The sequence below is a fragment of the Mugil cephalus genome, chromosome 15 (genome assembly GCF_022458985.1).
Source record: "Mugil cephalus isolate CIBA_MC_2020 chromosome 15, CIBA_Mcephalus_1.1, whole genome shotgun sequence".
NCBI lineage: Eukaryota > Metazoa > Chordata > Actinopteri > Mugiliformes > Mugilidae > Mugil > Mugil cephalus.
The window spans coordinates 18861048-18885982 of NC_061784.1; the positions used below are offsets into that span (position 1 = coordinate 18861048).

The 24935-nt window shown below is 42.4% G+C and overlaps 1 protein-coding gene across 11 annotated transcripts in view; it reads left to right on the forward strand.

Annotated features, from left to right (window-relative positions):
- Window positions 1–17157, forward strand: part of ncam1a (neural cell adhesion molecule 1a) — a 266719-nt gene extending 249562 nt beyond the window's left edge. For 8 of the 11 annotated variants that reach the window (XM_047607954.1, XM_047607955.1, XM_047607957.1 and 5 more), the window contains 4 exons: window positions 6413–6620; window positions 7764–7880; window positions 8699–9160; window positions 13112–17157. In XM_047607954.1, coding sequence (XP_047463910.1) covers window positions 6413–6620; window positions 7764–7880; window positions 8699–9160; window positions 13112–13232 — 908 coding nt within the window. In that variant the 3' untranslated portion in view covers window positions 13233–17157. The remainder of the gene's footprint in view (window positions 1–6412; window positions 6621–7763; window positions 7881–8698; window positions 9161–13111) is intronic. The other 3 variants (XM_047607962.1, XM_047607963.1, XM_047607964.1) reach the window with 1 other exon arrangement.
- The last annotated feature ends 7778 nt before the right edge of the window (window positions 17158–24935 follow it).

Sequence of the window (24935 nt, forward strand, 5' to 3'; positions counted from 1 at the left end):
GCAGCATGAACAACTCTTGTTTATTATATGACGTAATAGATCAAGGGGTCGTATTAACGTGGTATTAACCCGCTGACAAGACACATATCGCCACCTAGTGTGGAGGAGGAGGACATGGTCCCGTCAGTTATTCAACTTCAGAAAGCTTCGATTAAGCTGTGCATGTAAACGCACTGTGTGTGTCTGTTGATGATGGATGAATGTTCTTGTAGTGAGTGTAAGGTGTAAAATAACTAAGAACCAGGCCGAAGCCAGCCAAACAAAAACATGGTGCCGTTAGGACGGGGCAAGAGAAAGTGAGAGCTGACAGCCAGATATTAAAAAGGCGGGAGACTGGCCAGGTGCTCCCAGTCGGCCTAACTGGCTCTGCCTACCAGCCAGGTACCTGAAAGACAAACAACAAAGAGCAAAGGACACACAGAAACAGACCCTGCCTGGCGGGAGGCCATCACACGAGCCACAGATGTAACCTTTGATGGAGACTTGCTGAGGTGAATGTAGCTCAGGAGCCTCTCTGTGTGAGACTTAAGATGTTAAAGCGTCATCAAAACTGCTCGATTCGACCTTTTACGCCTGGAGCTAGAATAACACTGATTTGTCGTAATGCGCCATTTTCTCCAAAACAGGAATGAGGAGGCAGAGGAAGGATGATATTTGCGAAGAGGCAAAATATGAGTTGATATTATAGTGATTACGATTTTGCCTTTGAATATTTCCCCTTGAGGAAGTTTTCGCCTCTGAATCATGACCCCCTGGCCCTCCTTTAAAGTGAGATTTGTATTCCTTCGGTTTATTTTCCCCTGCACCGCTGTGAAGTCTCAACTAGGGTTCTGTCTGTGGGAAAACAAGAGCACACAAGACCCTCGAGGTGTTCTTTGTCACTTTGTCCCTCCTGTTGTTCATCAGCGCCTACTGACTAATGATAGGGCTGATCAGTGCTTAGTGATTTTCATCTTTGCTAATCAGGATCTCCATCTAAATGTCTGCATCACGCTTGCTGGCATTGCATATAAACAGAATATCTCTCTTCCACCCCCCCGAAGCGAATGGTGCAGTCGCCCACTGCATACAGACGACAGGAAGAGCTGCAGGAGTTTGAGAGTCGCTCCCTCTGCATAGCCTCAAACCTTTCCTCGGCTTGTTAGCGCGATGTGATTAATGAGAAGATTTAGATTAAGTTGTATTTATTCCCTAATCAAGAAACATCCCTCCGCTTTGTCTGCTAACATCTTAATTTGTCTTTCATCTTCCAGGGCTTGTGTTTATATTACAGAAGACACATGTTAACGTATTATAATCAGATGAATTCTGCATGTAGCCAAAGCCTAACACAATCCGAAAGCTCACAGTAATCATCTTAGTAATCGTCTCTCTTCCGCGGTCGGTACCGTTGCTGCGTGTTAAAACTTTCTCCACAATGATTCCTCCATCAGCTCTTTATCCTGCACTCCATGGAAATGAGCCCAAATTCCTATTTTCCAGCCAATATACAAATCAGTTTCTCCCACTTGTTACCGCACCAGTAAGTGAAATCTTCATTTAAATGTATGAATTCCAGCTGAGGCGCGCGCACACACACACACACTCCTTTTACTCCCTGCATGGAGTGTTTCCAGCGATCTTAATCAGTCAGTGAGGGAGCCAGCTATCAAAGCATCACTCTGCCTCCTTTCACCCAGAAGGGAATCAGAAGCTGGTGATATTTTACTGGTGGTGCAGTGCCACACTGTGGCAGAGCTCAGATGGAGACGATGAACCAGGGAATCACTGGAGAAAGTATTTTTTCTACAACTGCTTCTCAAACGACAGCATTCGCGGCCAGTTCGGGCTACTAACACCAGTCTTCTACTTCAGCATTTAACCCCTTCGTAATCCTCTGCAACTGCTTACGTTACCGACGGTCCTTAAATGCATCCCACCAGCGTCCTCTCTTTGTCTCCGAGTCTGGACAGGACATTATCTGCATTTGGTTCCGCTGGCACTTCTGTCAAGTTCTTTCCTCGTCAGGCATCCCTTCCACACATTACTCTGGTCACTCTTTCAGGATAGGAGCCGCCAACTCAGCCTCACGGAACGGCATCTCAGCCCACATATCCAGTCCCTAGGTCGATGGTCCTCCCAAGTCTGCCATCGTTACCTCTTGCTTCGATCTCAAACAATGCCATTTTTGGGGTCCGTCGTGCCTCGGAGCCACGGTGGATTCTCTCACCCAGCTTCCCGACATCGCGCTCGAACCGTTCCATCGTCATATTCGTACCCATCCATATTCACTCATCAATAAATTGTTAATCCATCCCTCTGGTTGGAAGCTTGGTCCTTGTTAGTGAATTTATTTTTTTACAGGGGGGCACTACTGTATGTTTGCTCCTCTACAATATGGCCTCTGCAGTGTTCAGATCTGTTCAATCCTCGCTTCATCGCACAGAAAATGTGCCTCGGACGACTGGATGGGCAAAGAAAAAAAAACTGTGTGGGCTCTAAAAAATTGTTTCACTTGGACTCGTACTGTGATATTTATTGCTGCAACAGTCCGATCACCTGTAAGTGTTGGGCACCTGGGAGGCATCTCTGAAAAAATCAGATTCTTGATTTTTTATAAGAATTATGATTTAGCGGCCACTATCTGAATGCATCTGTCATTGCATTACAGTAATAATGGTTAATATGTAAACAACTGATATAACATTTCTTTCATCGGTGTACGAGTCACTGCATCTTCAATGCAGGACAGACACCAACTATTGATTTCTAAGGATTGTGTGGTTTTCACTAGAATTGAGGTTTATCACATGCGGTCTGTTATCAGCAGTCTTCTGGGGAACTGGCTCAGTACAGTACCTGACAAGCCTGTAAAGAGAAATGTTTGTGCAGTCCACCCAGACACGTAGATTTGTGCTTTATGCCTCGGTGAGAGCCTCCCCCCCATCCCCTACTCCCCCCCCCCCCCCCCCCCCCCCCGGCACTGAATACATGCCACATGATTTATTGTGCCTGTTAAAATGCAAATCAAGCAATGAGCAGAGGAAAAACAAGTGCTGTCTGCAACAGTGAAGCCCCCTGTAAGTACACAGAGCCGTGGCACGCTCCTGCCATTTTGATCACAGCCATCACAGAGAAGGAACCTTTGCATTCTGCGGTGCAGCCAAAAAAAAAAAAAAAAAAAGAACACGATTTTAAGTGAAACGTCTAGGTCGGCCGTGGGCTGTGTTGGAGTGCGGTAAACACAAACCTAACATGTTGGAGACGCATAGAAATTCTAAAAGTGTGTTTTTTCCGGTCTGTCTCCGAGCGGTGCGCCTGAGAAGGCCAAACGCTCACAATAATCTTAAAAGTTTAAAGTCAGAAGTGAGAATTTGACCCTCGTCAAAGAGCCAGTAGAGTTACGACCACCGCTTGCCCCTATTTACGTCACTCACTTTTTTAATAGACCGTGAAAGCGGTGCTTGTGAACCTATAAAGTCTAAAGATTTTATTTGCCAATGGTAAACATGTCATGTAGAGTGGACCAGTGAAAAGGTAATTGCAGTATGTAAATAATGGCTTCCTCCTAGCTGCCTGTGTGTGGCGCGTCCATCACTAGTGGAAAAGCAGAAAAACCGCGGGCAAATATTATAAATCCTACAGAATTTGCATTTTGCTCATACTGTTAATTAAAGTTAACAAATGTGTGACGGCCGCTTGCATGTGCTGAGGTAACCCTTCTTCCTCTAGACTTCAGAGGACGGTTTTTCGGAGCAGACCCTTAGTTAAGAACCAACCTTCCAACCTGTCTTCATCCTTTATATTATCCTCCAATGTCGGCAATTGATGTTTTTCTGTTGTGACCTCCTTCCTGGGAGATTGTTGATCATACTGTTAATTGAGTTGAATACATCTGCAGTTAGCAGTGGTTACATGGTTGTCCAAATTCCATTTTATTAGTTAAATGTGTTTCAACCAAGTTGACCCTTTAACATGCAATATCCTCCTCTTCTTTAATTTAATGACAGCTTTGGACACACTTGCGTACATAGATTTGGCCTTAAACCTCGAATCCTGACGCTGGAAGTTGATGGTTTTACATCAAAGTCTGTTGTGCTCCAGTAAATATCCGACGTGACGGTACATTGCCTACATGTATCCTGACATCAGATCCCAGCATGGACACAGAAATGTAATGCAGCGCCCCTCGCAGCGCTGATGTCTCTCCCCGTCAGCTCATACTTTAAGCTTTTACAGCGTGCCGCAGACTGCGGTTACACGTTTATGCTGTAGCTGCATCATTTTCCTTATTCCCTCCTCCTGGGCTGAGTCTATAAACAGTTTACACAAACTAAAAATATGGCCTTCAAACGAGAAAGTGCTCGCATCCTCCTCAAAGGGTTTGAGGAGTCCTTGATGCTGCGGAGTGATCGATCTTTACCGCCCTAAGCAAAGTGTCACTGGCTTACAGTAGGTAGCTCTAGTTAAAGGTCTTTCATTTGGTTGTGGCTTGGTGTACTTTGCACGTTTTCGTCAGTTTGTCGTGCTGCATGCAAACAACCCAGTTTAAGTTGGTGCCCTGATTGTCAGACGTGACGATTTGAGGCAGTGTGAGGTGGCATCTTAAAACTGGGCCCCCATCCAGTTCCACCCTAATGTTGTCCGGTGACGTCTTTACGCGGGTCAACATCAGTATGGCCACACTGTGCTGCATTTCACTTCTCTGTACCCAATAGAATGATGTGAAGCAGATTCGACTTTACGAAAACGTACAGTGGCGCAAATGAGCAGCTTTGTGAAACCCGGTGGCAACAAATCACGCTTATTTTAATTCCCCCGTTTAAAGGAATCGTGTAGTTGTTAGCTGCTGTCTAACTGTGCTGAGCTTTAGTTTAGCCATTGTTGCGGTTCACTGCCTTATCAATTCTCTGCAGTACAACTTAAGGAGCCAACTTCAATTTCTTGAGTTGCGTCAGTGCTCCACACAGGAGTTAACCACTAATACACTAACATACTGTAAAACCATATTTTTCTAAGTCATATCGAGGTGTATTTACATGCAGTTAAGTGACAATTAAGTAAGAAAGCTTTGGACTCCAAAGGTTTCTCCGGTTTGAAGCGTGGTGGTAAGTAGCTTGTGTTTTGTCCCCGTTAAATACAAAACCCGACACCTTTTTTTTGGCGCTTCCATATCTTGTCACAATTCTTCCAAAAGTAAGTGTAAATATTAAGGGCCACACATTTAAATGGCCTGATACCTGCTTGTCCCAAAAAGCATGTGGAAAAAAGCTCCAAAAGGTAGGCACAAAAGCAACACAAAAAGATCACCATACACAGAGAAGCATGGTGGGGGCAGCATCATGCATCCATTGATGCATTTAGCATGTATTTAGTTGCCCCGATTTGTACCATTTTAAGGAAATTTAATCGATTCACCACTCTTATTTTACTTTATTTTTTCTATTTGTGTACAGTGCATGGAGTCTGTACTTATTTTTCCCCTTAAAGAATCATTTTATTTCAACTCAAATGCACTTGAAGGTTGCATGCCAACACAGAAATTTGGCCAAGGGGTTTGTAGAAATGTCATCAAACGCCAGAATGAACGATGACGGCCAAAGAAAGCTGTTCTTCAAATGCAAGTCCACGGAGGCCTGATCTGCCTCGACCTCCAAATCCTGTTTATTCCACCCCGTCTATGAACCGCATGTACATTTGTATATGTGGAATAATCCGTGGGAGGAAATAAACCTGCGTCTGCACTTTGCCCTCGCAGTCGAATTCTAAATGTTGACGGCCGCTTGCATGTTTTGAGATAAACATCTGCTGAGATAACCCTTTAACCTTTACGCTTCTGAAGAAAGTTTTTTGAGCAGCTGATAAAAAAAAAGACAGTATAGAAACTAAGAAAAACAAAATATGCTGTTGCTTTGTTGACCCTTTTTTTTGGGAGGGGGGCGTGATCAGCGTGGTAAGTTAACTGACCTTCCAACCAATCTCCATCCCTTATATTCTCCAGTGTCTGCGATTGATGTTGTGTTTCCGTTGTGTCCTCCTTCCTGGTAGATATTCATTTATATTCCTTTTTTTCAGGTTTTCAAGATTTTCCTTCTTACTGTAAAAGATAAATCTTATGTCATGTAGTATTTACACCACCATATATATGTATATATATTATACTGTAATAGAGTGGCTGGTAGATATAGTTCATCTTATATAGATTGTGTTTGTTTTGTGATTGTGAAACTGAGTCCTTCCTCCCTGAAGGGCTCTGTTCAAAACCGCATCCCTCATTGTCTCTCTCTTTCTCCCTCTTTCTTTCTTTCTAACTTCCTTCCTATTCCCCTCTCCCTTCACATGTTAAACCCCCTTCTCCTCTTCTGCCTGCTTTGGCCTCCACGTCCCCCCCCCCTTTCACTCCCTTTCCCTCCCTTTCCCTCCCTCCGTTCAGACGCCTCGGCCGGGGGCTCGGGCCTGGGGACCGGAGCCATCGTGGGCATCCTCATCGTGGTCTTCTTCCTGCTGCTGGTGGGCGTGGACGTCACCTGCTACTTCCTCAACAAGTGCGGACTCCTCATGTGCATCGCCGTGAACTTCTGCGGGAAGAGCGGCCCCGGAGCCAAGAGCAAGGACATTGAGGAGGGCAAGGCAGCGTTCACGTAAGCATGCGATGTCGTCGTCGTCATAGATAGATAAATAGATAGACAGATAAAAGTTTCGTCTTGCCCATTCATATCTTTGGAACCAAACTTCACTCACTTTTGAGACTATTATGCGATCAAATACACCATTGAGCCACTACATTATGACCACTGATATGTGAAGTGAATAACATCGACTGTCTCTCCCGTCAACTCATACTTTAAGCTTTTACAACGTGCCACAGACTGCGGTTACACATTTATGCTGTAGCTGCATCATTTTTCTTATTCCCTCTTCCCTAAGTGCAGTGTCCTGCTGGGAGATTTTTAACCTGGCATTTGTATCAGGGCTCCTATGCAAGTATGGAAAAGTATAGAATTTGATTTAATAAATTGACAGGTCTGGAAGTGTATGGAAAATGAAAACTAGTGTATGGAAGACTGCTACCACTGTGCAGTTTTCAACAACATAAAATTATGAACATGTAAGAAAGAAAGAAAGAAAGAAATGGATCGATCTGTTTTTTTGAGGCACTTGGTGAGATCTCACAGTAGGCTACACAGATGATCATAGTTGACTGGCGGGAAAATATTTCTCTTGTCAAATATAATCACGCTGAAATCCATTTGTTGCGCGTCAGTCGTGCCTTAATCAAACATTCTTCAAGTCAATCAAGTCCTCCAGTGCTGAATCGCCTCCTGCGCTGCCAGCTACGAACACAACAAACAGACACTTCATCTAACAGCTCACGCTAACCACATTCATTGAGGTCAAATCCAGATATGTGCTCTCGTTGTGGAGAGGTGGGGAGGTTGTTTTCTTTTTGCAACTTAGATCCAAACATGTGTCTCCCTGCGAGCAAACGCTTTAAAGCTCACAGAGCGCAGTCAGACAGCAGCGTGGTGCCGGGGTACACCTACCATCAGAGCCTGCGGGGGGTGATCCAGGTGGACGGTGATCAAATGTTGGAAGCGAACGAGGGGTAGCGCGTGCGCGCGACACATTAAACGACCGTCCTCGTGTTCCGTTTGCATGTTTCGAGCCCGTTAGTTCTCCGTCTCCACTGCCAGATCTTCGCACAGTTGCCCGTGGCGTCGAGCAGACGGACAGCAGGTACAGTTAGCCCCGTAACGCTTCGTTTTTAATCCTCTGGAAAACAGGAAAGACGAGTCTAAGGAGCCCATTGTTGAAGTGAGGACAGAGGAGGAGCACACCCCGAACCAAGAAGGAGGGGGTCCCACCGAGCCCAACGAGACCACACCGCTGACAGAACCTGAGTGAGTATGGAGACCACGTCTGTAGGAGGGGAATCATATCATCGGGTTAGTCACAGCAGCAGAAAGAAATAGCATTTGACGGGGGCCAAACTAGATTTAAATATCGAAACACAATATGATTCTCTCTATGTGGGACGTGCAGTGTCTGACTGTGCAAGCATGCGTCCGTACACACGAACGCTAAACCCTGACTCTGGGGGGCTACAGAGCCGCGGTTTGACTCATCTTTCAGTTTTTGACTTTCACAAATGTCACGAGCAGCCGGCGAGCAAAGCCCCTCAACGCTCGTCTTTTTGTGCGCGCGCGCGCATTGTCCGACCCGGAGGCTTTGATGTCTAACAGGAATGCGTTTTGTAATTACCGCTACACACTTTTGTCGGCCTTTAATTATTCCGTTTCTATAGAGACATTTGTTGGTCTTTTCAAAGCGCGTTGAGGTTGCCGAGCTGCATAAAGCATGCAGGCGCATACAGTCGATAAAAAAAAAAAAAACCTGCCACTTCTTCCTTCCTTTATTGTTTATTGTTGGATTATTTTATTTTCCCCACACACGAATATTTTGTTGCTAACATTCTGATTGTGTAGATTTTACTTTTTCACTGCAGCACAGTAGCCCTCACTCTGCTTTGTTTATTCCCTGACCTGCACTCTCCTCCTACTTTTATTTTCGCTCCCCCTTTTTCTTATATTCCTCACATTTCTGGCTCTGTGCTTCCTCCCCTGTGTCCACTCCCCCACCTCTCCCTTTCCTTCCTTGTTTACCCTGCTCCTCCTCCTCCCCCCTCCCTCCCCTCCCCTCCCCTCCCTCCACCGAACAGGCCCGCTGCTGCAGAAACCCCCTCCATGGTGGTAAACTTGCTCCCCTCCACCGCCGCTAACTCGGTTACCGAGAGCTTTAGCACGGCACAGAGCAGTCCTGCTAGCGAGTGCACCACACTAACCACCAGCGCATCCAGCCCGACCAAAGCGGCCCCCGCCAAGTCCTCCCCCCAAAACAGCCCCGCGCCCGATCCCAGCTCGCTTAAAGCAAACGCCCAGCCTGACGACGGGCCCCTGGTTGACCTGAGCGACACCCCTAAAGTTGCCCCCTCGTCAGACCCAACGCCCCCAGTGTCAGACCCGGTCAGCCCACCCTCCGCTAACGCTGACGGGCCACAGAACCAGAGTGACTCAGTCAAAGCCCCCGACAGCACCCAGAGTAAGGACTTACAAGTAGACGGCCCGACCAAGGACGCCCCAAATGCCCTGTGCACAGACTCGACCACACCAGCCCAAAATGAGTATGAACGCTTCCATTACTGTATTCCTTTACTTGTCACTTCTGTCCTGATAGCATCCTATTAGCACACGGGTCTGCTGTTCCGAAAGGGGGAGAAAAATCACCCTAAAATGCAAAGAGGTGTCGGTTTGGTGTCAGACTCCCACTCCATTAGACATGCGGCCGAGAACAGAAACTAAACTAAAGTTTTATCTGACCGTAAGTGGTTTGATTTTTTTTTTCTTTTTCATTTCTCTCGACTGTCCCTGAAGCTCAGCTCAATAAACCAGCCTTTATAATTTAGCATTCTTTCATAACATCATTATTTAACAGAAGCCCAAGGCCGATCACAAAGACCTCGCCTTGTATCTGACATCAAAGTTTGTTTTTTAAACTTTGTTCCGTTATATCATGAAAGGATCTCAAGTGTGGGAATAAAAAAAGTGGTTTTAAACCTAACAAGAAAAATTCATTGTCCTCCTACGGCCTCAAATGTGAACCAAAGTGGGAACACCAGACACTTCAGGTTGACGATTGAAGGGTGGTGCTCTCCTCTGATTGTTGGCGCACAGCACAGCACAGCGACGTGAGCTACTATGATGCTACCAGCGCATGTCTGTCATCAGTAACCACCATCCTCCCCGCCCTCCGCCTGTTTGTTTACTCACCTGATAAGGACGATCTTTCTCCTGTGTCGAAGCTTTTTATAGTTCATCCACATCATCGCTTACTGCATCATCGCCATCAACGCGCACATGAGTGATGCAAGTCATCCTGCAAATCAAATCATCCGCTGTCACTGTGACGCACATGAGCATTGGTAATTTATGATACGCAGAAACGTATGAACGTCATAGAAATATAAAGAGTCAAGTGACCAGAGCTATCAATTGCAAAGCTTCCATTTTCATTTATTGTCAGGGGTCTTCAACGTTTATAGGGCCGAGGACCTGCAAACTGATGAAGAGATTAAGGAGCTACCTATTATATATTAAACTCCAGTGCTATTAATAAATGTACATTATTATTATCATTTTGCATCCAATATTAAGCTATTCAGATAATACACAGGTTCAAATATTCATTTTTCAATCATGTGCAACAGTAGGGTGGCCGTGCAACTGCTGTAAACATAACTAACCGGTGTGTATATATAAATTACAGATAAAGAAAATAATTGGCAGACTCAAGTTTTAAATTTAAACATGCTAAAAAACATGCTATATATATATATAAAATGTCTAATCAACCAAAGGTTTTGCGACCTCCCCTGCAGTACCTCTGCAGACCCCTTAAGGGTCGCTGACCTCCTGTTGAAGACCTATGGTTTACTGTACCTATTTCCTTCTTGAACTTTGACCGCTGCCGAGTTCTCAAACCCTCCTAGCAAACAAGCAAACAGAACTTTCCACACATAATATTCCCATTTGCAGCCGCCATGAATGCTTTCATCACCAAATCGGATGTGGAGCAAACTGGGCGAACACTGATGAAGTCACGCTGTCGTTCATCCGTCATCGTCTTTTAGCTGCCGCTGCTCATTTAGTTTCGAGAGCTGATTATGCGGCAACAGTCCGGCGCCCCTACTTCTAAGTACGCAATCAGCATAATGCTCAAATAAGCCTTAAGTTCATGATGATTGCTGCTGCGTTATATGAAATAAACTCAACAAGAATATAATGCGAAGAATAAATGCCAACAAAAACAGTCCAGCCCCCACCCCCCGGCTGTAGCTGTGTGGAAAGTACTGCAGCACACCCCAAATGAGAAATTCTTTTTGATAAATGCGAGATATCTTTCTATAGAGAACTCGCCAGACAAATCTTTCTGAGTGTAAATGGGTGACGGCGCTACTGCATTGTTCTCCATCCTCCTAATTTTTGAGAAAGATAACCGATAATAGATCCCCGACCCCTCTTTTTTTTTCCCCCGTTACAATTCTTGTGTTGCTACGAAGGGGTGTTATTTGGAGGGCTGGCCCCTCGGAGGCTGCAGATGTTCCTGATGCCTGACAGCTGAGGAGAGGACGGTGAGAACGCAGTGGCAGAGGATGAATTACAGAGGCTTACTGACAGTCGATCCTCTTTCTTCCCCTCCTTCATCTCATACTTTGCTCACTCGGACAGCCTGAGGAAGATGTCAATGATGAAGGATGGGGGGGGAGTCGAGAGCTAGTTGGAAGCAGGGCTCCTGTCAGCTCGACATCACCTTGATAAAAACCAAACTTGTCACTGGAGAGATTTTTCTTCATAACTCTGACAGGGCGGAGCGCGGCTCTCCCTCTGATCTGTGTGGTGATCGGTCTTCGGCATCCCAACACTGAAACGTCTTGTCAGATTTCTCGCGGGTTTATTGGATTTCTGAGTGGCGTCGGTTCTCTCCCGGGGACATCGTTGTCTCCGTTGAGGAGAGAGAAAGGAATCTGCAGAATCGAAACCCGCACATATCATGTAAATGAATGTCATACGATCAGATTAGAAAATATTAGATTCAACTTTATCGTCATTGCATATAGTGCAAGTGCACACGCAACAAAATGCAGTTTGGCATCTGACAAGCAAAAGAGCGAAAAAGTGCAAGATTAACCCATTGATAGGGAACAAGCTGTGACGTTTAACCATAATTTGATATAAAAGATTTAATAGTATATAGATCTAGTATCTATTTAGTACAGGGGTCTGCAGCGTTTTTCAGGCCAAGGATCCCAAACTCATGGAGAGATTTAGAATCATTTTACATTTAATATTACTTTACTAAAATATCTTGGATTCATGAATTGAAAGAAATTTCTTCGGGGAAAAAAAATATATATATATGTATGTGTATACAGTACATATATCCATATATATACATGTATAAAAATTTCTAATCAACCAAAGATTTTGCGAAAACAAGAACAATGGAAGTACAATAACAATAAGCAATAGATTTTAATTTTTTTTTAATGCATGCCATGGAAAACCCTGAAACTCAGAGGGTTCAGAAATTAACAGTTAGTCTTAAACTTAAGAAAAGACACAAACACCTGTAGACAGTGTAAAATGTTGCATAATGCAAAGCCTTCCTGTGGTTCCACTGCAGAGCCTGTGCCTGAATCTTCTATACGCTTTTTTTCCCCCCCAGATGCTCTACAAAAATAATTGTTTTGCACATTTCAGCCTCTGGGGGGTGCTGTGAGAGCGTTAGACTGAACAATAACTCATCATTTAAAGTGATATTAGAAATAAGAGTTTGCAAAAAAAAAAAAAAAAAAATCACAGCTAAGAATGCGGTCAAGGCTGGATAAGATTCCACATCCCGATACTCCCCCGGCCCGGCCTTTGTGAAGCGCACGGGAGTTTGTTCGGTTTTAAATTGAAATTTGAGGCCTGACACAAAGAACGGAAGATGAGAAGGGAAGCACCCTGCTTTTTTTTTTCTTCTTCTTCTTCTTCTTCTTCTTCTTTTTTTCGAAATGGAAGCCGGAGAGCCAGAAAATATTCGACTTAAGTGATGTATGGCTTTAAAGTCTTTTCCCATTGTGTCCCGGCTCGGTCCAGATGGCGTGTAATCCTCTTGTGTATTGTAGTTTGTGTTGTAGGTTATGCCTCAGTCTTTCATTCCCTCATGCATTGTGCCTACTGTACCGGCCCCTGTCTCATTCCACATCAGCATTCATTGTTCCTTGAAAGTAGCTGTGACATCCATGTGCTCTTATTTGATGTCTGGCTAGGATAGTGAGCTTGATCCCATTATGTGTGAAATGCATTCAGTTCCAGGAGGGAAAACAAATTCCCTCAAAGCATCTTGCATGTTTTTTCCCCCAATTTTTTTCCCCCTGTTTCTTCTTTGAAAAATGACACAAAAGGCAGCTCAGAGCAGACAGTTTAGCAGTGAAAGAGAGACTTAGTGATTTGCTGCTAACAGAGTCTCCTCTCTTTTTTTGTACTTTTTTTTTCTGGCTCCCTCTCTCTCTCTCTCTCTGGGCCCGCAGTGGTAAGGCTGTGAAGGATGAAAACACCAAAGGCGAGACGGAGGTGAAGAACGCCACGGCCGAGGTGAAGACGGTCCCCAACGAGGCTCCTCAGATGAACGGCAACGAGAGTAAAGCGTAATCTCCCTCCCCGGCGACAGCGGCGGGACCGAGAGGGCGGCGAGGGGGCTGGGAGGGGTTCGTCGGGGGGGCGCGGGGGTTTTTAAGGTTTAAAAAAAAAGGGGGTGGTCACAGTCACTGAAACCTCAAACGCAATGTCACACACCACCCCATTGCATTCAAGGAAAAAAAAGAAGCAAAAAAAAAAAAAAAGCAAAAGAAAAGCGAGAAAATAATAATAATAATTATGGGTCTCCTTATACAGTGTCTTCTGACCGGGAATATGTAAAGACCACATGCACTTGCCTTAGTTCCTTCTTTTACATCCGTGTTTATATGTCACTGAAAAGAAAAAAAAAAAAGAAATCGTGTAATTCACCCTTCGTTCTTGCGTGTAATATTAAATTGATCATCAGTTAAATGCGGAACAGAATCTATACTATTTTTCTCTAGATAACCACGGTTGGACTGTAGCTTTACTTCACAGATTACTGCCTTCATAATGTACGCACATGTAAGACATGTACATTACCAATACTACTATCCTTTATGCAGTATGGTCATCATCATGGTAATGCATTATGGGTCTTTTTTGTTTCCCTTGTTGATATATTTTCTGTGTGTTTAAATAATGTGCAGGCTCCTTCGCCTTTTTAGCTTTTTTTTTTTTTTTAAATGTGTTATTCCAGTGCTAGAGATTAGAACTGCCTCTTTTTTTTGCAAAGTGACTGTATTTCTCGACATGTTGCTGTCATCCACTTATTCAGATTTTTTTTTCTATTATTATTATTATTATTATTATTATTATTAAATGTCGTCTCCGTGTTGTTCTGGTCCGCTCACGTAGCCTCGGCTGTGTGAAAATGAAAAAAGACCCATGAGAAAGATCGCGGTACACGCTAAGGCTAATGCGTTTTAAACCCCGTCCTCCTCAGAGTCGCATTTAAGATGCTTTAGCCTGACTCCTGCATGGGTTGCGATCGTGGACGACATTCGCGTGGAGGTGCTGTGTGTTCAAAGTGCCGTACATGTTTCAGATTGAGCAGATTCAAAGTCCTTTCAGGCATCTCGGCAGCCATCTTGGGCCTTATTCCAAGCTAACCAAACCAGGCTAACCTCTAGGTAAAAAGGAAGGGGGGGAGACAGCCGCGACTGCAGTTGCAATGTTCACAAAGACAACAGAGCTGCACGGTAAGAAAAAACACAAAAAGAACTTTGATGACTTTGTCTTGACTTAATTTTAAACTCAATTGAGAATAATGGGGGGAAAAAAATGGAAATCTTTCATTCAGCCTGATGCTAATTCAGCTTTGATTCGACCCACTGGCTTCAGTTTTGTACCAGTTATAAATATATGTGAAGATGTATGTAAAGTTAAAAAAAAAAAAAAAAAGTTTAGTGGGGACATTTTGTAATGCTGCAAATTCTTTATTAAGTTAAAGATTTTAGCATTTCAATTAGCCCAATTTTCCCACACTGAATCCATCCCAACAACAGAAGGGTCTCATTCCACAGGAGAAATATTTGCCTTATTTTGTCTGAATTAGATAAAAAAAAGAAAAAAAAAGTTAACTCCAGGTGTATCCTTTGTGTCTTAAGCATCATAAAAACCCCATGCATCCACACTCCTGTCAGTCTCCATCAGTTTAAAATGATCACATATTACAGGTCATTGCTAAATAAATAAATAAATAAATAAATATATGAACTGGACCAATGACAAAGAAAAAAAAAAAGGATGCAACAGGATGTAAATAATGGAAACCCGACTTAAAGAAGTCCACAGTTTCTTTTTTGGTTGGTAGTAGTTTAAGTTAATTAAGTTATGATGATAGGTTTAGCAGTAACGTTGTGCACCGGTTTGTCAGCTCTCCATCCATCTTTCCGTCTCTAAACGAAGGAAACTGTCTGCTTCTGTAATGTTGGAGCTGGCGAGCACCACCCAGTAGTCTTAGTGTCGGGATGAGAGATCCGTGGGAATCATCCGTGGACCGTCTCTGTCAAACAGGTAGCGTTCAGTGCCATCCCTTGTTGAGATCACACTCCAGAAGAGTTGCCTGTAGTTGGACACAGCTTGCGTGTGTGCTGTTAATATTGTCGAGTGTGTTGTTTTTTGTTTTTTTTTTTTGGTTTTGTTTTTATTAGATTCATGTGAGAACTCAGCTTTTTCACCTTTTCCAGGGGTTTTCTTGAAGCAACCACTTCTTTACCTGACAGCTTTGGGCTTAATAGTGACTCAAAATCCACATGTTCCATGTGAACAACTTTATTCTTTCTCAAAACACAAAAAAAAAAAAAAAAGTTGAAAGTTTCCACTGCGTGCACTCGGCCTCGAATACATTCCACTTAATAATCTCTACATCCTCGCTTGCTGAGGTTCCTAAACCTACGGTCGGTGTTTTCTCACTTGCACCAAAATTGTCGTCAGTGTGTTGTTGTTTTTTTTTGTGTCACTTCTGCTCGCGCCATCCTGCAGATGACCGGCGTTAGTGATTTGTGGTCATGTGACATGTATTGTAGGTTTAGTGGAGTTTCTTCTGATCTTTCCCTATCGATAAATCCTCAGCTCAAGGTCCAACTGCTGGATTTTGTTTCTCAAAAGATGAAAAATCGTATTCAGATATTAAAGACTGTTTGAATATATTATGAAAAAAAAAAGAAATAGTTAAAATATAAAAATTGTTTGGGCAGTTTTCTCCATTGGTCGGTTTACCACACACCTGATAAGACATGTTCATAGAAAGTATGGGAGTCTCCAGTATATATATTAATTATGCATGTTCAATACATGTAAATAACTTTACAAATGTCTATTAGACAAATGCATCCTGCAAGATATTTAATACCATGTGAATAAATGTAATTATTTTGCTCCATAAACAAACAAACATCTGGTTTCATGAATCACAGATTGGCAATTTAGATTCAACAGCCGCGGCATTTTAACCGATAGTTCAAATGTAGTGTCACATAACCTCTTTGCGTTTCATCCTCCAGTTATTATTAAAATAGGTTAAGACAGCTAACCAGCAAAAGCACTGCCACAACACAGCCCAAGCTGGTCGAGAGATCGTCTCCAGCTTTTTGTTGTTTTTTTTAACATATATCCTTAAACGTATACTCATCTCGCGTAGCGACGTCTGTAAAGTAATTAACCACTTTCCACCAGCATCAAGTTACACATTACTCAGCTCTATCAACTTGTTCCAAGCACAACTTCTGTAAATTTTTTTTTTTTGTACACTACAGAGAACTTTATTCATGATTCATAAGAAATAAAAATGTTTTGGCAATAGTACTGGACGAAAACAACATTAAGACAGTTATGACTTATTTAATTCCCATCATTCTTTACATGTTTGGTAGGATGACCAGTGTGCTAAAACTGCCTAATATTTAAACTAATTTAAAAAAGAAAATAAAAGCCCAAACTGCCACAGCTCTTGAAGATTCCTTTGGAAAAATGTGCTGGTTAGCATAATTGAAGTAAATGTAAATGAATGTACACACTCAAGCCGTTAAGCTTCAATGTTCCCTTTTTTTTTTTTTAATCTGAATGATTATATTTGACATCTTTAAACCGGGAAGTAAATGTGTCTGTGGGAATTAAAGGTCTCTTTTTATGCTCAATGATTTTCTCAAACCTCTTTGCAAACGATAAAATCTGTCTGTCCACCCATCCTTTTTTCGTTTTGTTTGGTTTTGTTTTTGTACAGTGTTCCTACTTTAGACTGCAAGCTAGTACACTGTGAATGTGTGACTCCCATTGTGTCCTTTTGTCATAGAGTTTGAGCTAATAGTTTGTGAAAGACGTAGCCGGTAGTATGCGACAGAATTACAGACATCTGACGGCGGCAAAACTGGAAAGAAACAGTGCCTTTGAAAAAGAAAATGGCGGCATGCGTTCCATTTCTCTCAGTGTCTGCATTAAAAGTTTCACATCTCCATCTTCCTGCTGATTTGCTTTTTTTTTCTCCATTTTCTACATGCATAAATTAAGCAAACCACCTCTTAGACTGCCACGTACGGTGGATATAAAAAGTCTTCACACCCCATGATCAATGCCAGGTTATTGCGATGTAAAAAAATAAGACAAAAATCAATAATTTTAGAACTTTTTCCACCTTTCATGTGACCTAAAACTGGTACTACTCAATTGGGGAATAAATGAAATAATTAAGGGCAGTCAGCCACCAACTAGCAACCAACAAGAAGACACCAGCTAACTAGCCTAGCTGATCACTCAGGTTTTCAAGCGGGCACCTCCCTTCCTTCGCCAGTGTTTTTGTTAAATTAGGCACACAACACCTCAAGAAGGCTTAACACTAAGTTCCAGCGTCCTGGAGTCACCTCCCTCCATGCTGCCAAAACACAACTGTGTGACTCTCAACTGAGAGATTAGCTTAGCCCTACTACTAACTGCTAAAGCTACTCAACTAGCCTGACCTTTAGCATGGTCCCCAGCTAGCGTGTTTCCTCCTTAGCCAAAGCCAACACTTCCTCTTCATCTTTAACTTTCCAGCAGAAGCCTGAAGGTTGTGTGCCAAAATTGACTGGCATTTCAAAATTCCCTCCACCATGACTAATAGTGCAATCCATTTACCTCGGAGGGCGGAATTTGGCACTGGGAATAACGTCACACCTGGGTTATCAGCGTTCCAGTTACAGAAGTTGGAGAACTAAATGGCCATGTCCATGAAAGCTCTTGCCTTGTCTAAATTCAATGTGGTGTGTTCAATATTTACATTTTTTGAGTGCAAAAAAAATAAAAAAAATATTCAAAAGCTTTTAATTCTTTCATTTAAATTAAAATTAAAAAAAACATCTGCCACAATGCTGATTTGTACTGTTTTGGTTTTACCAGGCTTTTGGTTTTAGCTGCTGTTAGCATGACATGGGCTTGTAGTTCCCATATAACACATGAAAAACTTAAATACACCGTAACAGCATTTCAACATATGTATGTGGAAAAATACTGTCTGTACGACCAGTTTAATGCAGCAAAAATAAATCAGAATTGCTAATAAACGGAATATTACTGGAGCTTCTAATTACTATACGGGGCGGCCATCTTGGTAACTCAACTCGGGAATAGTGAGGACTCTACGACTTTCTGAGTAGAAAATACAACTTTGGGGTGCGTTCCAGTTGAAAATTCCAACTCAGAAATTCTGATTTCGGAGTACAAATGGAACGCACCATGCGGCCCAGTTCCAGCTTAAGTGAAATAGCCCTGAAGCATGATGCTGCCACCACCGTGCTTCACTGTAGCTATGGTGTTCTTTTTGTGATGTTTGTGATGTTATACCTTGGTTTCATCAAACCATAACACATTTTTCCCGCGTGCTTTTTGGGCGACTTTAAATATGTTTTTGCAAAAATTCACGTATGAAGAACGGGGGGAAAAACCAGTACTTGCCAGAAATTCTTGCAGCTTCTTTAATGTTACTGTAGGCCTCTTGACAGCCTCCCTGATGAGTTTTCTCCACATATTTTCATCAATTTTGGAGGGACATCCGGTTCTTGGTAATGCCACCATTGTGCCATATTTTCTGTGCTTGACGTCTTCGCTGTGCTCCATTGTGAATGTGATGCCTTGGAAATTCTTCAGTACCCTTCTCCTGACTGAACTTTTAACAATGAGATCCCTCTGATGCTTTTTTGGAAGCTCTCTGTGGACCGTGGCTTCTGCTGTAAGATGTGACTCAGGAAATGTCATTAAAAGTCTACTAGAACTTCTCAGTTCTGAACACAGCCACATCCCTAGTTATAAGAGGCAGCGCACACTTACGCAACCACATTATATTAGTTTTTTTTAGTATTATTAGCCTCCTCCTAAAATAGTTGCACAGGTCACATTAGAGGTGGAAAAAGTTCTGAAACTATTGCATTTGGTCTTATTTTATTTTTTTTTTTTACATCGCAAAAACATGGCATTGACCAGGGTTGTTTTTATATCCACTGTATATTCAGAATGGCACCTGTATATAAAACTGATTCCTTATACTGCTCCAGTTAAGTACTGCCCTGGTTTACTACGTACTTCTATCAGTAGGTCCGGCCATCATATCTGTCATGTAACAACAAGTTTATTGCAGGAAATAATTAACAAATACATGCTTCAAAAAATTTTTCTACACAACAGTGAGTTATTTGTATTTATTTAGTCCAAAGACTAAAGAGAGTTCTCTTCTGGAATTGCAAGTATGGGAGCCGGTGTACTTGAAAACTATTTCTACTCATGTGGCAGCTTCAGAAATTCATTTGTGAATCAGCTCAGCCCTTTAGATACTTCAAAAAAAATTTATAAATAAAAAATAAAACTTACATTTTTCTCTTTGACTCAAACCGCTCGATTTAAGCAGAATAAAGGCACCCAGCTCCACTCTGGGAGTTTTCAGACAGATAAAAACATCCTGCCATGGTTTTCTGTCCCCGCCGTGTAAACACCGACCACGAATTGAGGAAACAAAGTATAAAAACACATTTTTTCTGTGTGTGTGTGTGTTCAATAAAATTAAAGAAAAGAAAAAAGAACTTGTAGAGCTGTTTTCTTAAAGTCTCTCTAGTCTGGAAAGAAAATAAGACCTGAAAGAGGATCCTGCACATTTAAATGATTCTGAAGAAGCTGCATAAACCTATTAAAACGTGAGGCACGTTCGGCGTACGTTTAATAACAATAAAACCAAATATGCCCACCAACACCAATCAGCCATACCATTATGACCACCTTCCTAATACTGTGTAGGTCTCCCTTGTGTCTCCAGAACAGTTCATCAGAGAGTGGACATGAGCCTTCTGAGGGTGTCCTGTGGTGTCTGGTAACAGGACGTTGTCCATGGGGGGACCTTTGAGGGGAGGGGCCTCTGTGGATCATCCTGCAGAATCTTGATCAGTTTGAGATCTAGTGACCAGGTCTGTTTTTCATGTCCTTTCTTTTCATCTCCTAAATATTACAGAAAGTATGAATGTGTAACTGCCTTTGAAAGTGATCCGTCAGCATCGATTTGACCCTCTGTTCGTCGTCGCTACTTCGTGACATGAGCTAAACAAGAGAAACCACATGAATACTCACGTGCACACACTTGCAGGTTCAGCATCTGCTTTGAGACCCATGTGTCATGTAGTGGTGCGCAACACCCACTAGAGGGCAGCATGTTCCCAGCCTTGACACACCCAGAGCCTGCACAACAGTTTCATCACAGGTGTTTGTATGTGCCTGTTTGCTTACTCAAACTAACATGATTTCTCCTGTTATTAAATTAGCACTTAAATATCACTCAAATAGCTGGACCGTGTTCAATTAAGGCGTAAAAATGCACCAGATTTTGATGCAAAAGTTCAAACAGCTGCTGAAAACCTGCTTCTCCTTAAGTTTTCCAAACAGCGGTAGGCTAACTGTAAATGAATATGTAAGGTGGAGTAGACAGCCCAGTTATGATTCGAATGCGTCCTAAAGCTTTGAATATGGATGTGTGATTGACCTGATTCACCTCCCAAAAGAAAACTCTAGGCCCTGCAGATACGTCACAAACATTCAGATGAAAACGCTCTCAGTTGCAGAAGAACGGAGAACCCTAAACTGCAGTGAAGACGTCTGAGGTGAGCGGCGTCACTCTTTAGCTCAGTCACTGATGTGAGCGGATTAAAAATAGAGCACAAATCAGGTCCATCAGCATTTTCGAGCCGCTTGACTTTTGTTGTTTTTTTCCTTCCCATACTTCGCTCAAGTGAAGCCCGCCTTTCAACACTCGGACAAACAAACACACTGGCCATATTTCTACGTGTGCACCAGTGCTCCGGTCCCCCCCCCGATTCGCACGGTTCAACGGAACCAAACAGGCTCTTCAAAGCTCCGCGTCGCTCTCCTTCTCCTGCAGACACCGTTTCACCGCTCCACCACTCGCACCCCCCCCCCCTCAACTTTTTTGCGCACACACACCAGATTAGGGTCCTTTTCAAGGGAGCCATCCCTCCCCCCACGCCGTAACAATGGTCCAGTGTGGGTCTCTTTGGCCTGGGATTGATCCTGCACACAGATAACTAAAGGCACACAGCTCGGCCTCATGGCTATTACCTGTGCGAGCACACATCTACTCACACACACACACACAAACATGGCGAGAGGCCTCGTGTTAAGCCGCTTGGTACACGCCTTACCTATCTCCTGTTTGGAGAGGACATTAGTCAATGTGTGGTAATGAGTTAATTAGTAAAATGGCCGCGGCGCTTCATGTAGCTTTTCGTCACTGTCAAAGTTTCCATGTGCAGCGTGTGTTTCGGGCATTAATTCACTGTCAGGCCGCGACGGCCGAACACGCTCCTGGAGATGAGAGGAGATTGTGAAAGGGTTTGTGAGGGTTTGTGAGGGGGGGGGGCGGTCTTTGTCACCGGAAAACAATGGAAAGGGGGTGAGGATGGAATTCAGGTGGGAGGGGTGAGAGGAAGGTGGGGGGGGGGGTCCACAACGCAGCTGAGGGTGATAGGCCGAGACACCTGTCAATCAAGAGATCAGCCTTTTTTTTAAACGGAACACTGTGGGCGTGGCTTCAGATCATTTCATCTGTGGTTAATTGCTGAGATCAGACTTGTTGACTCTGCTACACTTATGCTCTTAACCCTTTGACTTCCACACTAAGAATCATAGTTAAATATCAGTCACTTTCAATCTGTATTAATAGTTTGAGTATTTTGACACGATTGTACAGATTCATAGAATATAAATACTGAAGCTGCATGATGTAAACGTTTGAGCAAATCTCAAAAAGTATAAAGGCCACAACTTAGATATTTGTACATATATAATTATATATTACATATATTAGTCTGTTCACACACAGGCTCACAAATTGAATCACTAGCAATGGTTGGAAAACAGGTGCAAAATGACAAATTAAGCATTTTATCGTCTACTACTGCTACAAACAAGATCAACTGTGTGGTTACAATGCCACTCAAAGGGTTAAATTGCTTCCTCAGGGAAAAACAAAGTCTTTTTGAATCTGAATTTGGAGAAAAAGCACACATGCAGTCACCCGTCAGATAATGTAAATTGGTGCGTAAATGTCCGGGACCGGCCCGGGAACGGAGCGGCATCTCTTCTTCGCAGACTTCCCTGAGAGCCAGCGTTTGCCTGATAACTCGAGGAACTTCCTGAGATGGAGCATTCCTGCGCTTAGAGGCTGAGTCAGCAGGTGGTCCGGAGGTTTCCTTTGCATCGCACAGCTTGGCAGAGCGACTGAAGAAGCGACGCACAAAGCCAGAGTGTTGATACTTCCTAACAATCTGCAGTAATATCACGCCGCGTTTGATGTGATGTTCAGAAGCGAGGCCTGCATTACCGAAACAACGGCTGCGCGATGTGGAAGCTGCAGCTACCAATCCTCCGAGCTTAGATTTCCTGTCACTTTAAAGCTGCAACAAGCTGCAAACAATCAGCACTGCAGTAAAAGACAAAGCAACGCAGGAAAAAAAGTAACTTATTGTCTGCATGGATTGCCCCAGTCTCGGCTGCCATGGTTTTTGTGTGTGTGTGTGTGTGTGTGTGTGTAAGAGTTTCTTCTTCATCAGTCCCAGGTTTCAGTATTGCAGAGCACAGTGCCAGGTAATACACTGTGCCAGACAATGGGCTAATTTTCCACAGTACACTGGTGTAAACAGTCAAATGGATTCACTTGAGCTGAAGTGATTTGATCAAACAGAAGGCCTCGCTTCCCATCAAAGTCTTCTTTGCTGAGAAGATCAGAGCCGTCTGAATATTCCAAACGCTGAGCTGCAGTTTGTTTGTGAAATACAAAAAAGCAGATGTTTGCACAGCAGATTCTCCCTCTTTTTTTTTTCTTTTCTTTTTTTGTCAGATTGTTGGAGAATATTTGTTTTATTCATGCACAGCCACGTTTCAGCCGTCTCATTTCCAGGCTGCTCCTGTCTTGTCCTTTTTTTTTTGCCTTTGCCTTTTGCCTCGGCGCAGACTTAGCCAACCATGCATTCCTATCCAGAACACTGTGCTTCATCTCTGCTTCCCAGCCTTTAAATCACATCAGCGTTACATCACAGCACACACACACACACACACACACACACACACACACACACACACACACACACAGACATGCACTCACACTGCTGGCTACAGCCACAATGCCAAAACTTTCTCACACACTCTTTCCCTCCACTTTTATTTTTTTTCCAAACCTTCTTGTACGTGCAAGGAGTCATCATCTAGCCGCATTATTTCATCTGGGCCTCAGCTCAAGACGAAACTAGAACAGAACGGCCTGTGCCTGCCAGATGATTGACAAAAAAAAATAAAAAATAAAAAAAAATTATGACCATATTAATATTAAGACCAAAATGTAATGTGAATTATTAAACATTTAATCTGTTTAGTTACTCATATTTTATTTTTCTAGAAACTAGATCTAGATCTGGCATCTAGAAAACTGCAAGTCATTTTAATGACTACATGAATACTCTCAAGTTGTGCATGAACTTTTAAGAAAAGTATATGGATTTTACCAAATAAAGAATCACTAATGAACCTGACAGGGTAAAACAATGCTATTAGGTTAGCAGTTCTTGTTATTTATTTATTTTCCTTTGACACATCCTTCCATGACATGATATAGTTTAGTTCATTAGTGTATCTGGTTTTAATATTTTATTTTATTTTATTTTACTTTATTTTATTTATCTGAAACATTTCAATTGGTCACATATTAGTTTTCAGGCTTATTTTATCAGTATAAAATTTTATAAATAATAATTTAATAAATAAATAAAATTTTAAATATCAAATCAGGGTATAGCTGGGGGTCCTATCTTCGCGTGTTCGTCACGTCACGTAGTTTAATTTTATCAAAATGGTCAAATTATCCAATATTCTGGCAAAAAAATTCAAATTCTTTCAAAGAGATAATTTACAAATACCGAGAACCAGATTTGTGTTCTTCCTCTCCAAGGAATGTCCTCACAGTCCCCGTTGGCCCCGATTGGCCATGTATGAATCAATAACACCGAGTATTTCACAGTGGTTACAGCACCAACCAGCTGCTTACACACAGATGCTTTGGTATTTTTAATCCAATAAATTACCATATAATAACAATATATATATAAATAATTTTCCCGGCTATGGCGTATACTTACATCGTCATTATTATGATTAAGTAATTTTAATTATTTGAATGATTAGTTGCTCAAGTTTATTGTAATATCAATATTACTGCAAAACATACACATATAGATAGTAGTTTGTGAGCATGTTGTAATAATATAAAATAAATATTAAATTAAATTGCATTAAATTAATAATAATTATAATAATCATCATACTAATAATGCAATTATAAAAATTAATTGCTAATTATTTTTTTAATTTTGTGTTTGATCTAGATAGCTAAATTTACATAGTGAACATTAAAGGAACAAATCATTAGCAGTGTAGTAATTTAACAGTGTTTAGTGAGTCAAACTGAGACAAACAAACCCACAAATGACACTGTACAGACTGTGTTTAAAGATGGACAGTGTTTTGAGAAGCAGAGGGACAGTTATTTATATGTGTGGAATTGTATGAACAGCGATCAGTTAGAACATGTTAGAACGCGTATTGTCACACCCTGTCAAATCCACGTATGTAGATGTACACGGTGTTCACGCGCGCTTTTGCAGCAAACACTGACGGCCCGTCTCCTCTCCCGTTTTGGTATTCTCTCGCCGCGCT